The sequence below is a fragment of the Astatotilapia calliptera genome, chromosome 20, assembly GCF_900246225.1.
Source record: "Astatotilapia calliptera chromosome 20, fAstCal1.2, whole genome shotgun sequence".
Classification (NCBI taxonomy): domain Eukaryota; kingdom Metazoa; phylum Chordata; class Actinopteri; order Cichliformes; family Cichlidae; genus Astatotilapia; species Astatotilapia calliptera.
The window spans coordinates 13780268-13793443 of NC_039321.1; the positions used below are offsets into that span (position 1 = coordinate 13780268).

The window sequence follows — 13176 nt, forward strand, 5'->3', positions numbered from 1 at the left end:
TCCGCTCCAATGCCAGGTTGGTAGGCAAACTGAAGTGGGTCCAGTGATGAGCTCACCAGGTGCCGAAGCTGAGCCAGGACCAGCTGCTCCAGGGTCTTCATCATTCGTTTTACTCTAAACTGTAAAACTTTATTTGTTATTTTCACAGTAAATGCAACTATTACACTGTGTACGGTGCATCAGATAAAATTGTAGCAGGAATGACTTCCTGTGTTGTTCAGTTGTGCATTTGCCTAATCTCAGTCTCTCACTGAACATGCTCCAATGACTGGCTAATAGTTATTGACTGGGTGGAAGGTATTGTCCAACATTGTCTTTATCTTGGACAACGTCTGCCTCTCCGACACCACACAGTAATGGAGGCTGGAGTCCAGTTCTATCTCCACAAGATTTGTAGCTAAACGGATCAGTTTATGGAGTCTGTTGATATCTGCAAACTTTAACCAGCTACCCCAGCATGCAACAGCATGGGAAAAAGGCAAATACTTTTCCAAGGCTATCTAATCTATCTGTAGTGTTGTTAAAAAGTACTATTTTAAATTTTGAATTTAATTTATTATGTTTTTTTTTCAGAGCAGAAATGGAGAGAGGATTATCTAGAAAACATATACTTGAAGGTAAGATTATTAGCTACAACTGTGAATTTGAAATCTTTTCCCCCAGTATGCAAACATTGATCGTTTGCATACTGGGGACCAGTGTTGGTCAAGTTACTTGAAAAAAGTAATCAGTAACTAATTACTGATTACTTCCCCAAAAAAGTAATCCCGTTACTTTACTCATTACTTATTTTCAAAAGTAATTAGTTACTTAGTTACTTTTTAAAAACACGATTTACAACCTGAATAGGTGATAAAGCAATAGATCTTTCAGCCCAATTCTACTTTTTCTACATAATCCATCATATAAAATGTAATCAAATGGAAAAGTCTCTTTTTTTAACTTGTTTTATCAGTTTTAATCTTTTAACTTTATACATCAAGCAAAAATTTAATTATATGCAACATTCTCTGACTTGAATAAATTAGTTTGACATTTAAACCTATTTTCTACACATTCCAGCACATAAAATAAAATATTATTTTGTGTTTACACTCACTCTTTCAAATAGATGCAAGTAAAACACAGCAGAAAATGAATAAAGTCAAAGACTCAGCGGTCCTGTTGCTCTATTTTCACCTGTAAAGCAGGACTGCGGTAGGCGGAGGTTTACCCAGGTGCAGGTGTGCCACGGTCAGTTGAAGAATCCGCGAGTTTCTCTGTGAATTTGTGCTTGCTTGGACGTTTAGGGGGGTTTTTTTTGCTGTAAAAAGAAGTTTTCTTCCCACGCACGATGGACGCTAATGTTTTTGTCACTTTTTATGGAATCAAACTCAAAGTAAGGTCAGTACTTCCATGCTTTAAACGCTGCACGCTCATACTCTCTCCCACAATCGATATGTGATCCATTGTTGATCTGCACACAGGTGTTGTCACTGACGGCGCACTCGCTTACGTCACTGTCGTGAGACATTCTCGCAAAAAATCACGGTTTTAGTAACGCAGTAACGCAGCGTTCCTACGGGAACGTAACGGTAATCTAATTACCATTTTTGCAATAGTAATCCCTTACTTTACTTGTTACTTGAAAAAAGTAATCAGATTACAGTAACGCGTTACAAGTAACGCGTTACTGCCCATCTCTGCTGGGGACATAGTTTTGTTTTCTTCTTTATCACCAATTACGTTTTTAGTGTGTTTTTCAAAGAAAAGCAATTCATAATTACGTGAGAATTAGATGCTTGAAAATGAGGGAAAGCAATTTTCTAAGCATGGAAAATAAAAATATTGGTTTGTTGAATGTCTCCAGCACCAGACCTGGGTTTAATTGCATTTTAGAAAATAGCAGAAACTATTTTTAAACATATGTTTTAAATTTTTAAATAAATGATTTAGTTAGCATTTTAGCTGTGATTGTGTTAGATTATCCAGTTGTACATAACAGTGGGAATAGGTTTGTCTACAATTTTTGTACATAGACCCATAAATGCTTGTGAAATTGTTTTATTTAATCCACTGAAATCGAGCAGACAGTCTACACTTGATTTGTATCTTTACTGATTAATTTAAAATCTCTTGTCAAAACATGCCTTGACCTAAATATTAGAACAGTTTCTTAGCAGGATAGACTTAAAATGACGTCTGATGATTTGAAAAGATACGTAATGTCTGAAAGCTAGTATCAACTAGTCAGATGTTTCTGTCTGATGTCAGACTAGCAAAAATATATCTATACAATTAATACACCCATTGCATAAGCTTGTTCCACATTGTTGGCAATAACTTGTTCCTTGTAGGAATATATATATATATACAGTGGGGCAAAAAAGTATTTAGTCAGCCACCGATTGTTTAAGTTTCCCCAGCTAAAATGAGGACAGAGGTCAGTAATTTGCACCAGAGGTACACTTCAACTGTGAGAGACAGAATGTGAAAAAAAAAATCCATGAATCCACATGGTAGGATTTGTAAAGAATTTATTCGTAAATTAGGGTGGAAAATAAGTATTTGGTCAATAACAAAAATACAACTCAATACTTTGTAACATAACCTTTGTTGGCAATAACAGAGGTCAAACGTTTACTATAGGTCTTTACCAGGTTTGCACACACAGTAGCTGGTATTTTGGCCCATTCCTCCATGCAGATCTTCTCGAGAGCAGTGATGTTTTGGGGCTGTCGCCGAGCAACACGGACTTTCAACTCCCGCCACAGATTTTCTATGGGGTTGAGGTCTGGAGACTGGCTAGGCCACTCCAGGACTTTCAAATGCTTCTTACGGAGCCACTCCTTTGTTGCCCAGGCGGTGTGTTTTGGATCATTGTCATGTTGGAAGACCCAGCCTCGTTTCATCTTGTCACGGTTTGCCGGGGCAAGCCGTGTGGAATATTTAACGGACCCAAGATGCAGACTGCTTAAGTGGAGGATGAGCTTTATTTACAATCGGATAAGAACAACAAAAGGGGTGGCGAGAAACAGAACGGTAAAAACTCTAAACTGGGAAAACTAAACTAAACACAAAACCAGAACACTAACGAGGGTACCTTGCAGGGAGAATGACCAGGAAGCTGGAGGAATAAACACAGAATGGCGGCGAGGAAAATAACGCAGACGAACCAGCAACTACCATGACAGAAGACACAACTTAAATACACCCAGAGAACACAGGGAGATTACACGCAGGTGGGGAACACAGCTGGGAGTGATTATCGTGACGAGACTAGGGAGGCAAACTGAAAACACTCACATAAGACGCAGACCTTCACAATAAAACAGGAAACACATACACGCAATGACATAACACACCAACTTAACACAGACTGGGGGACACAGAACATAGGAACATGAACAGAAGAATACAAACACCCAAGGTAACCGAAACCACAGAATACTAATAGACTAAACATAAACACGGAGTCGCAGACTCCGGACCATGACAGGACCCCCCCCTCAAAGGCTGGCTCCAGACAGCCCAACAAAAAAACAGCCAGAAAAAACAGAAAACAACCCGACCAGGGCGGGCGTCGGGGGTCCAGGACGGAGGGCTCGGGGCAAAACAAAACAGGAGCACCAGAAGGTCAAAAGACAAAAACAAAAACACGAGTCCAAAACCAAAGAGGTCAGGGGGCCGGCCAGCACAGGAGTCCAAACAGTTCAGGGGGCCGACCGTGCGGACGGCAACGGCGGCATCGCGGACACAGTTCGGGAGGCCGGCCGCACGGAAGGCAACGGCGACGACGACAGCACCGGTCCGGGGGCCGACCGTGCGGAAGGCAACGGCGACGACAACAGCACCGGTCCGGGGGCCGACCGTGCGGAAGGCAACGGCGGCCACTCAGGCGAAGAGGGTCCGGGGGCCGGCCGTGCGGAAGGCAACGGCGGCGACGAAGGAGACGACGGAGCAGTTCAGGGGGCCGGCCGTGCGGAAGGCAGCGGTGGCGCCCCAGTGTCAAGCGTACTGGCCGAGGCCCGGTGGGCACAGGACCAGACGGACCAGACGAGGCCAGACCAGACGGAGCACAGGCTGGAGCTGGACCAGGCGAAGCACAGGCCGGAGCTGGACCAGGCGAGGCTGCAGAGGCTGAGGTCGGACCAGGCGAGGCTGCAGAGGCTGGACCAGGTGAAGCACAGGCTGAAGCAGGACCAGACGAGGCTGAAGGCTCTGAGGCTGGACCAGATGAGGCTGAAGGCCCTGAGGCTGGACCAGACGAGGCTGAAGGCTCTGAGGCTGGACCAGACGAGGCTGAAGACACGGAGGCTGGACCAGACGAGGCGGAAGACACGGGGGCTGGACCAGACGAGGATGATGAAGCGCAGAGTGAGCGAACGCCAAGTGACAGCGCCACCAAGCATGATGAAGCTGCAGCAGGCGAGGATGATGATGAAGATACAGCAGGCGAGGATGATGATGAAGATACAGCAGGCGAGGATGATGATGCAGCTGCAGCAGGCGGCTGAACGGGCTCCTCGGGCCCCCCAGCCGACGAGGCAGGAAGCTGAACGGGCCCCTCGGACCCTCCAGCGGAGGCAGGAGGCTGAACGGGCCCCTCGAATCCTCCAGCGGAGACAGGAGGCTGAACGGGCCCCTCGGACCCTCCAGCGGAGACAGGAGACGAAGGCCGGAGCAGTCCCTCGGACCCTCCAGCGGAGACTAGAGACGAAGGCCGGAGTGGTCCTACGGACCCTCCAGCAGAAGTCATCACTAAGCCAGCAGTCATGGAGTCCTCTGGCAAACACGAAGGCAACTGGCAATGCACTGAGCACGGGCTCTGCACAGGCAATGCTGACATGGCGCAGTTCTCAGGTAGCTGCTTAGACTTCAGGGGTCCAGAATCAGCTGGGGACTGAGACCTAGCCTCTGGGGAAGCCCTGGAGCGGCAAACTGTGCCAATGGCGGCTGAACCATGAAAAGCACCTTGAGGTGAAATTAAACTTTCTCCCTGCATGGAGTGAATGAGCGAAACCGGTGATACTGGAGCCAGAGCTACGGGTAGCGGGAGCACTGGAGCTACTGGGGCCGGCGCGACAGGCGGCACTGGAGCTACTGGGGCCGGCGCGACAGGCGGCACTGGAGCTACTGGGGCCGGCGCGACAGGCGGCACTGGAGCTACTGGGGCCTGAGCTACAGGTTGCTCTGGAGGCGCGGGGGCCTGAGCTACAGGTTGCTCTGGAGGCGCGGGGGCCTGAGCTACAGGTGACTCTGGAGGCGCGGGGGCCTGAGCTACAGGTGACTCTGGAGGCGCGGGGGCCTGAACTGAAAGTGGCACTGGAGACTGAGCTGAAACAGGCACTGGAGACTGAGCTGAAAAAGGCACTGGAGACTGAGCTGAAACAGGCACTGGAGACTGAGCTGAAAGCGACCCTGGAGACTGAGCTGAAAGCGACCCTGGAGACTGAGCTGAAAGCGACCCTGGAGACTGAGCTGAAAGTGACCCTGGAGACTGAGCTGAAACAGGCTGCTAACTGAGCTGAGAGTGGCTCAGGCGACAAGCTGTTCATATCAATATCTGCCGCACAGAACACAGCCCCTGAATGAACCGTCACACAGTCCGGAAACGGAAAAGAATCCTCACTCACCACAGCCGGCGATTTAGAAGTCCGAACGTCCGGCTGTGGGGTGGCGCGACGGCGCGATCGACGTTTCTTCCCCGCAGATGGCTCCGACGGGCCGGGCAAAATCACGTCCGGCGAGTCGGGCTGCGAGGTAGTAGTGGCGGAGAGAAGGTGTGGTGTGAGGTGGAGAAAGGCCTGTATGGTCGGGGAAAGCGATTCCAATAGCCATGGCAGGCCGGAAAAGAGCCGTTGCAGCCGATCTTCCGCTGCGCGGCGAAGCTCTTCCGGGGGGTGTTCCAGCCATAGGCTGATAAGATTCTCCACAGTGAAAATGATATCGTCCTTTAGCTCCTCAGAAGGGTTGAAAGCTGCTGGGTCCATAGTGGCTGGTTCATACTGTCACGGTTTGCCGGGGCAAGCCGTGTGGAATATTTAACGGACCCAAGATGCAGACTGCTTAAGTGGAGGATGAGCTTTATTTACAACCGGATAAGAACAACAAAAGGGGTGGCGAGAAACAGAACGGTAAAAACTCTAAACTGGGAAAACTAAACTAAACACAAAACCAGAACACTAACGAGGGTACCTTGCGGGGAGAATGACCAGGAAGCTGGAGGAATAAACACAGAATGGCGGCGAGGAAAATAACGCAGACGAACCAGCAACTACCATGACAGAAGACACAACTTAAATACACCCAGAGAACACAGGGAGATTACACGCAGGTGGGGAACACAGCTGGGAGTGATTATCGTGACGAGACTAGGGAGGCAAACTGAAAACACTCACATAAGACGCAGACCTTCACAATAAAACAGGAAACACATACACGCAATGACATAACACACCAACTTAACACAGACTGGGGGACACAGAACATAGGAACATGAACAGAAGAATACAAACACCCAAGGTAACCAAAACCACAGAATACTAATAGACTAAACATAAACACGGAGTCGCAGACTCCGGACCATGACACATCTTCAAAGTTCTCACTGATGGAAGGAGGTTTTGGCTCAAAATCTCACGATACATGGCCCCATTCGTTCTGTCCTTAACACGGATCAGTCGTCCTGTCCCCTTGGCAGAAAAACAGCCCCATAGCATGATGTTTCCACCCCCATGCTTCACAGTAGGTATGGTGTTCTTGGGATGCAACTCAGTATTCTTCTTCCTCCAAACACGACGAGTTTATACCAAAAAGTTCTACTTTGGTTTCATCTGACCACATGACATTCTCCCAATCCTCTGCTGTATCATCCATGTGCTCTCTGGCAAACTTCAGATGGGCCTGGACATGCACTGGCTTCAGCAGCGGAACACGTCTGGCACTGCGGGATTTGATTCCCTGCCGTTGTAGTGTGTTACTGATGGTGACCTTTGTTACTTTGGTCCCAGCTCTCTGCAGGTCATTCACCAGGTCCCCCCGTGTGGTTCTGGGATCTTTGCTCACCGTTCTCATGATCATTTTGACCCCACGGGATGAGATCTTGCGTGGAGCCCCAGATCGAGGGAGATTATCAGTGGTCTTGTATGTCTTCCATTTTCTGATGATTGCTCCCACAGTTGATTTTTTTCACACCAAGCTGCTTGCCTATTGTAGATTCACTCTTCCCAGTCTGGTGCAGGTCTACAATACTTTTCCTGGTGTCCTTCGAAAGCTCTTTGGTCTTGGCCATGGCAGAGTTTGGAGTCTGACTGTTTGAGGCTGTGGACAGGTGTCTTTTATACAGATGATGAGTTCAAACAGGTGCCATTCATACAGGTAACGAGTGGGGGACAGAAAAGCTTACAGAAGACGTTACAGGTCTGTGAGAGCCAGAGATTTTCCTTGTTTGAGGTGACCAAATACTTATTTTCCACCCTAATTTACGAATAAATTCTTTACAAATCCTACCATGTGGATTCATGGATGTTTTTTTTCACATTCTGGTTCTCACAGTTGAAGTGTACCTCTGGTGCAAATTACTGACCTCTGTCATCATTTTAAGTGGGGGAACTTGCACAATCGGTGGCTGACTAAATACTTTTTTGCCCCACTGTAGCTGATGACAGTGACGGGGGGAGAAAACTGTTATGCGGGGGAAGAAACCGTTCCGGATCCGAGTGAAGGATCTAGAGCTGGTGCATGACTTCTGGCTCGCCGACATTCAAGACCAGTGCATCATTGGCCTGGATCTGCTGAGCCGCTGGGGGGCCTGCGTCAACACCGCAAAGCTGGCTATCACTCTTGGCGGAGAGACTTTTGCTCTCCAACGCGGCCAAAAGCAGGGAGCGGGGACCAGACGAGACAGGCGTTGGGCAGCTGCCGCTCAGCAGATTTCGAATGCCGGTGGTCATCTCCACTCGCCTCAGCCTCTCAGCCTGACAAACCTCCTTCGACTGAGACCATCGAGGCTGTTGATGACCTTTGGCAGCGCAGCAGCGTAGGCCTCAACGTCGACCAGCGCCAGCGGTTGAGGTGCCTCCTGGACGAGAATGTGGACATCTTTGCCGCCAGTGACAAAGACTGCAGGCAGACGAGTCTGGTCCAGCACACCTTCGACACCGGCTCTGCTCAGCCCATCCGTCTGCGCCCACACCGGCTGCCCCTCTCGAAACGGCAGGTAGCGGAAGAGAAGATCCGTGAGATGGCTGCGGCTGGGGTGATCGAGCCATCCAATAGCCCATGGGCGGCACCCGTGGTTCTGGTGGGGAAGAAGGATGGCAGTCCGAGGTTCTGCGTGGACTTTTGCCGTCTCAATGCAGTCACCAAGAAGGACTCGTACCCGCTGCCGTGGATCGACGAGGCCCTAGATTACGTTACCGGCTCCAGTTGGTTCAGCTCCCTCGACCTACGCAGCGGTTACTGACAGGTGGAGCTAGCCCCCGACGCAAGGCCTAAGACTGCATTCACCATTGGATAGGGGCTGTGGCAGTTCAGGGTCATGCCATTTGGGCTCTGCAATGTGCCAGCGACGTTTGAGAGGCTGATGGAGAGGGTGCTCGTGGATATCCCTCGTAGCCGCTGCGTTGTGAGCCTGGATGACCTGTTGGTGCACGGTGGCGACTTCGACAGTGCACTGTCTCACCTGAGCGAGGTCTTGAGTGCCATCCGACGAGCTGGGCTGTGGCTCAACCCTGCGAAATGCCGCCTGTTGGTGAGAGAGACCACGTTCTTGGGCCATGTGATCAGCGCTCGAGGTGTCGCCACTGACCCCGCAAAAGTGGCTGCGGTCCAGGACTGGCCGACTCCCTCGAACGTCCAAGAACTGCGGAGCTTCCTGGGCCTAGCCTCCTACTACCGTCGGTTCATCAAAGGGTTCGCGACAATGGCCAGCCCCCTCCACCGCCTGGCTGACAAGGGACAGGTGTTTGGCTGGGGGGATGCCTGTGCTGCGGCTTTTGCACAGCTGAAGGAGGCCCTCACCAGAGCCCCAGTTCTGGCCTACCCCGACGCAACCTTTCATTGTGGACACTGATGTGGGGTCGGGGCGGTCGGGGTGGTCCTCTCCCAGCAAGACGAGGCTGGAGAACGGGTGGTGGCGTACTTCAGTTGTGACTTGGGGCGAGCCGAGAGGAACTACTGCATGACCCGGCGGGAGCTGCTGGCCGTAGTGCTAGCGGTGCGGCACTTCCAGCCATATCTGCACGGCTGTTGGTTCCTCCTGCGCACTGACCATGCATCTCTGACTTGGCTCCTGAACTTCAAACACCCAGAAGGGCAGGTGGCCCGCTGGCTGGAGGTCCTTCAGGGCTATGACTTCGAGATCCAGCATCGGCCAGGTCGACAGCATGGCAAGGCTGATGCCCTCTCCAGACGGCCCTGCATAGCCGTCGAGTGCCGCTACTGCCTGCGACAGGAAGAGCGGGACCAGGAGGTGCTGGGGGTGGCTACTGCTCAGGCCACAGCCGGCGGAGGGGGGTGGCTCCTGTACCGGAGATGGCGGGCCCCCGGTCAGGGCAGAGATCTCCTGCAGCTGTTGGTGCCTCGGTCGCTGCGGTCACAGGTGCTTGAGCTAGTCCACGGCTCGGTGGGGGCAGGACACTATGGGAACGCCAAAACTCTCCGCCGCCTCAGGGGACGGTTCCACTGGCCTGGCTGTCGACGGGATGTGGAACTTCATGTGCACTGCTGTGACACCTGCACGGCACAGAAGGGCCGCTCCACTGCCCCCCTTCAGCAGTACCTGGTGGAGGCCCCAATGGAAAGAGTGGGAGTGGACGTCCTAGGGCCTTTCCCCGTCACAGAGTCAGGGAACCGGTATGTGTTGGTGGCTATGGACTATTTCACGAAGTGGCCAGAGGCCTACGCGGTGCCGGACCAGAGCGCAACGACGACGGCCGAGAAGCTGGTGGAGGAGATGTTCACCCGTTTTGGGGTCCCGGCTGAGCTCCACAGTGACCAGGGGCGTAACTTTGAATTGAAGGTCTTCGGGGAGATCTGCCGGCGACTGGGGGTGGAGAAAACAAGAACCATATCGCTCCACCCACAAAGCGATGGCTTGGTTGAGCGCTTCAGCCGCACGCTGGCCACCCAGCTCGCCATTCTCACCAGCCGCCACCAGCAAGATTGGGACCGACATCTGCCCCTGGTCCTTTGGTCGTATCGGACTGCGGTGCAGGAGTCCAGCCAGTGCACACCTGCCACTCTGATGTTTGGATGGGAGCTCCGGACGCCTGTGGATCTGGTGTTCGGGTCCCCTCCCGAGCCGGAGATTGATGGTGGGTCAGAGATGGACTACTACAGGAGGCTCAGGGAGCGGCTGCAGGTGGTTCATGACTACACCCGCCAGGCGCAGGCCAGCGCCGGAGTATGACAGAAAAGAGCCTACGGCACCAAGTGCCGAGGGGGGGTTTTCATGCATGGCGACAAGGTTTGGGTGTACTGCCCGGTTCGCAAGAGAGGATTGTCCCCCAAACTCTGCAGTCACTGGCAAGGGCCGGCAGAGGTTGTGGAGCGGCTAACAGACGTGGTGTACCGTATCCGCATGCTGGGCATGGCGCATGGTGGTGTTGCACCGGGACAGGCTCTCACCGTACTGACCGCTCGCTCCGACAGACGCCGGAGCAGGGGATGATGGTGGTACCGCATGTTCTGACCCAAGTGACTTTTCCCCCGCCGGTCGTGACCGTCCGGTGCACCAAAAGAAGGTACCTGGACATTTGCAGGACTTTGTGTGGGGTAATGGGGTCGTCGGGGATGACTGACCCCTTAGGTGGGGGCTATGTAGCGGGTCAGGGCTGTTCGGGGTTCTGTTTGTACAGTTATGTTTTGTTTATGTTGCCATAGTGACAGGTGACGCCCTCTCGCTGCGACGGTGTGTCCTTCCAGGGTCAGAGGGCGGCCTGTGTTGTTGTTGTTGTTGCCACGCTGAGCAGTTAGCTAGCGGCAGTGTTCTTCTGAAATTGTGAATAAACGGTTGTGCTCCCTGGCTAGCTCATGGGAAGCAAGACCAAACGATACCTCCGTCTCCTCCTTGTCTGAGCTCGCCATATATATATATATATATATATATATATATATATATATATATATATATATATATATATATATGTACAGAAACATCTGTGCCGAGTATAACCTGGAAGTCCCGCGGTCAAAATGGGAGACGCCCCCACAGGGTGGTGGTGAATTACTGAGCTAAGATCCTGTGTGACTTCCAGTTACAGACGGACAAAATGGTGGTGGCTAACCAACCGGACATAGTGGTGGTAGACAAACATGAGAAGACGGCCGTAGTGATCAATGTACTGGTTCCGAATGACAGCAACATCAGGAAGAAGGAACACAAGAAGCTCGAGAAATACCAAGGGCTCAGAGAAGAGCTCGAGAAGATGTGGAGGATGAAGGTGGTCCCAGTGGTAATCAGAGCACTAGGTGCAGTGACTCCCAAGCTAGGCGAGTGGCTCCAGCAGATCCCGGGAAAAACAGCAGAGATCTCTGTCCAGAAGAGCGCAGTCCTGGGAACAGCTAAGATACTGCGCAGGACCCTCAAGCTCCCAGGCCTCTGGTAGAGGACCCGAGCTTGAAGGACTGACCACCCACAGGAGCGAGTGGGGATTTTTATTTTTTATATATATTAGTGGTGTCAAAATTAACACGTTAACGCAAATTAATCCGCCATCACGGTCAATGTGATTAAAATTTTAAATGCAATTAACACATCTGGAGTGCAGAATGACTCAAAATCCCTGAAAAGTCTCTGTCAACGCATTTCGGGGGGTTTATCCAAGTAGGGTTACCTTCGCACATGCACAAATGGGCAGTTGATCTTGTAGTGACAGGCAGCTGAACCAACAGACTCAATATGAAAGATGATAAATGCACATCGGCCCTCTTGAAAGGGAATTTGAGTATCAAAAAAATAACAAGATGGCACAGTCGACTGACGTAAAGTATTATGCACATTGTGCAAGAAGGAATTTTCTTTTCACCAAAGCACTTCCAGCGTACAATATCATATTGACACGAAGCATACGTTAGCCGGGGATGCTGCTAGGACTTTGGCTAATGCGTCAACCAGCTAGCGACAAACCTCTCCCGGGGACTCAGTAAGTGTACCTCAGAAATATTGACTGATACAATTGCCAAGTGGATTGCAACAAACTGCAGACCTATTAATATCATTGAGAACACGTGAAAAAAGTAATAGTACACCTTGTGTCAAAATTTGATTGATGACCCTAGCCTTGACCTTTTGACATTGCTGGAAGTACTCCAAAAATGACTAATCGAATCCAGATGTGACTAATTTGATCCATATGCGTGACGAATTGCATCCAGTGGGGGAGGTACTCCGCAAGTGACTAATTTGACGTGATGAACTGCATCCGGTGGGAAAAAAAAATTCTGTTTTGTCCAGAGAGGGAGGGGGTCGGTGGAGGGATGGTTGAGGAAAAGTTCAGGGACAATTCTGATCAGAGAGGGAGGGGGGTCATTCCAGGGGCATGAAAAGTCAGGGGGGTAACACAGCAGATTTCTGATGAGTCAGTGGAGATCAGAGCGCATGCTGCATAGAGAGACAGAATGGTCGCAGCAGTTAGTTTTTCACAGACAAGAGTTGAACTCATAGTTTGAATTCTGTTTAGTACATTGTTTAAATGATTCAGTCTCTATTATTAGCATCAATATTATGGCAAAGATCTTGATAACCATTTTCACCTACAAATGTAACCACTTTCTTGGTAAAGACTGAGGGCTATTTCTTTTTACAATAGCAGCTTTAGATGTATTTTACTTTCTTATATTAACCTTATTACAGATGCAATAAAATAAATACCTTTCAGATTATCAGACTAATAATGGATTAAATTTATATAGCGCCTCAAATTCATTCACTCTCACATCCACACACTGGTGGAGGCAAGCTACACCAGTGCTTGTAATGAAAAAAGAAGGACTTTCTATTGCTTGTAACCTACAGAGTACCATGCAAAGAATTTCATAGAGACCTCCCACTCATCTCCTTGTATGTGTAAAAATAACCCTTAGTTAAAAAAAGCACCGCGCCCATATTCAGAACTCGATCCTATTTAGCATCCCAAATAATTTTATTGAAGCTATTTTACCCCTCTGTGGTAAAGAGTTTTCTTTTTTTAA

At 50.3% G+C, this 13176-nt stretch overlaps 1 protein-coding gene across 2 annotated transcripts in view; it reads left to right on the forward strand.

The window, feature by feature from the left end:
- The window catches only part of LOC113013133 (voltage-gated potassium channel subunit beta-2-like), a 250829-nt gene that overhangs the window by 105960 nt on the left and 131693 nt on the right, over positions 1–13176 (forward strand). For both annotated transcript variants that reach the window (XM_026153785.1, XM_026153786.1), the window contains exon 8: positions 574–617. In XM_026153785.1, coding sequence (XP_026009570.1) covers positions 574–617 — 44 coding nt within the window. The remainder of the gene's footprint in view (positions 1–573; positions 618–13176) is intronic.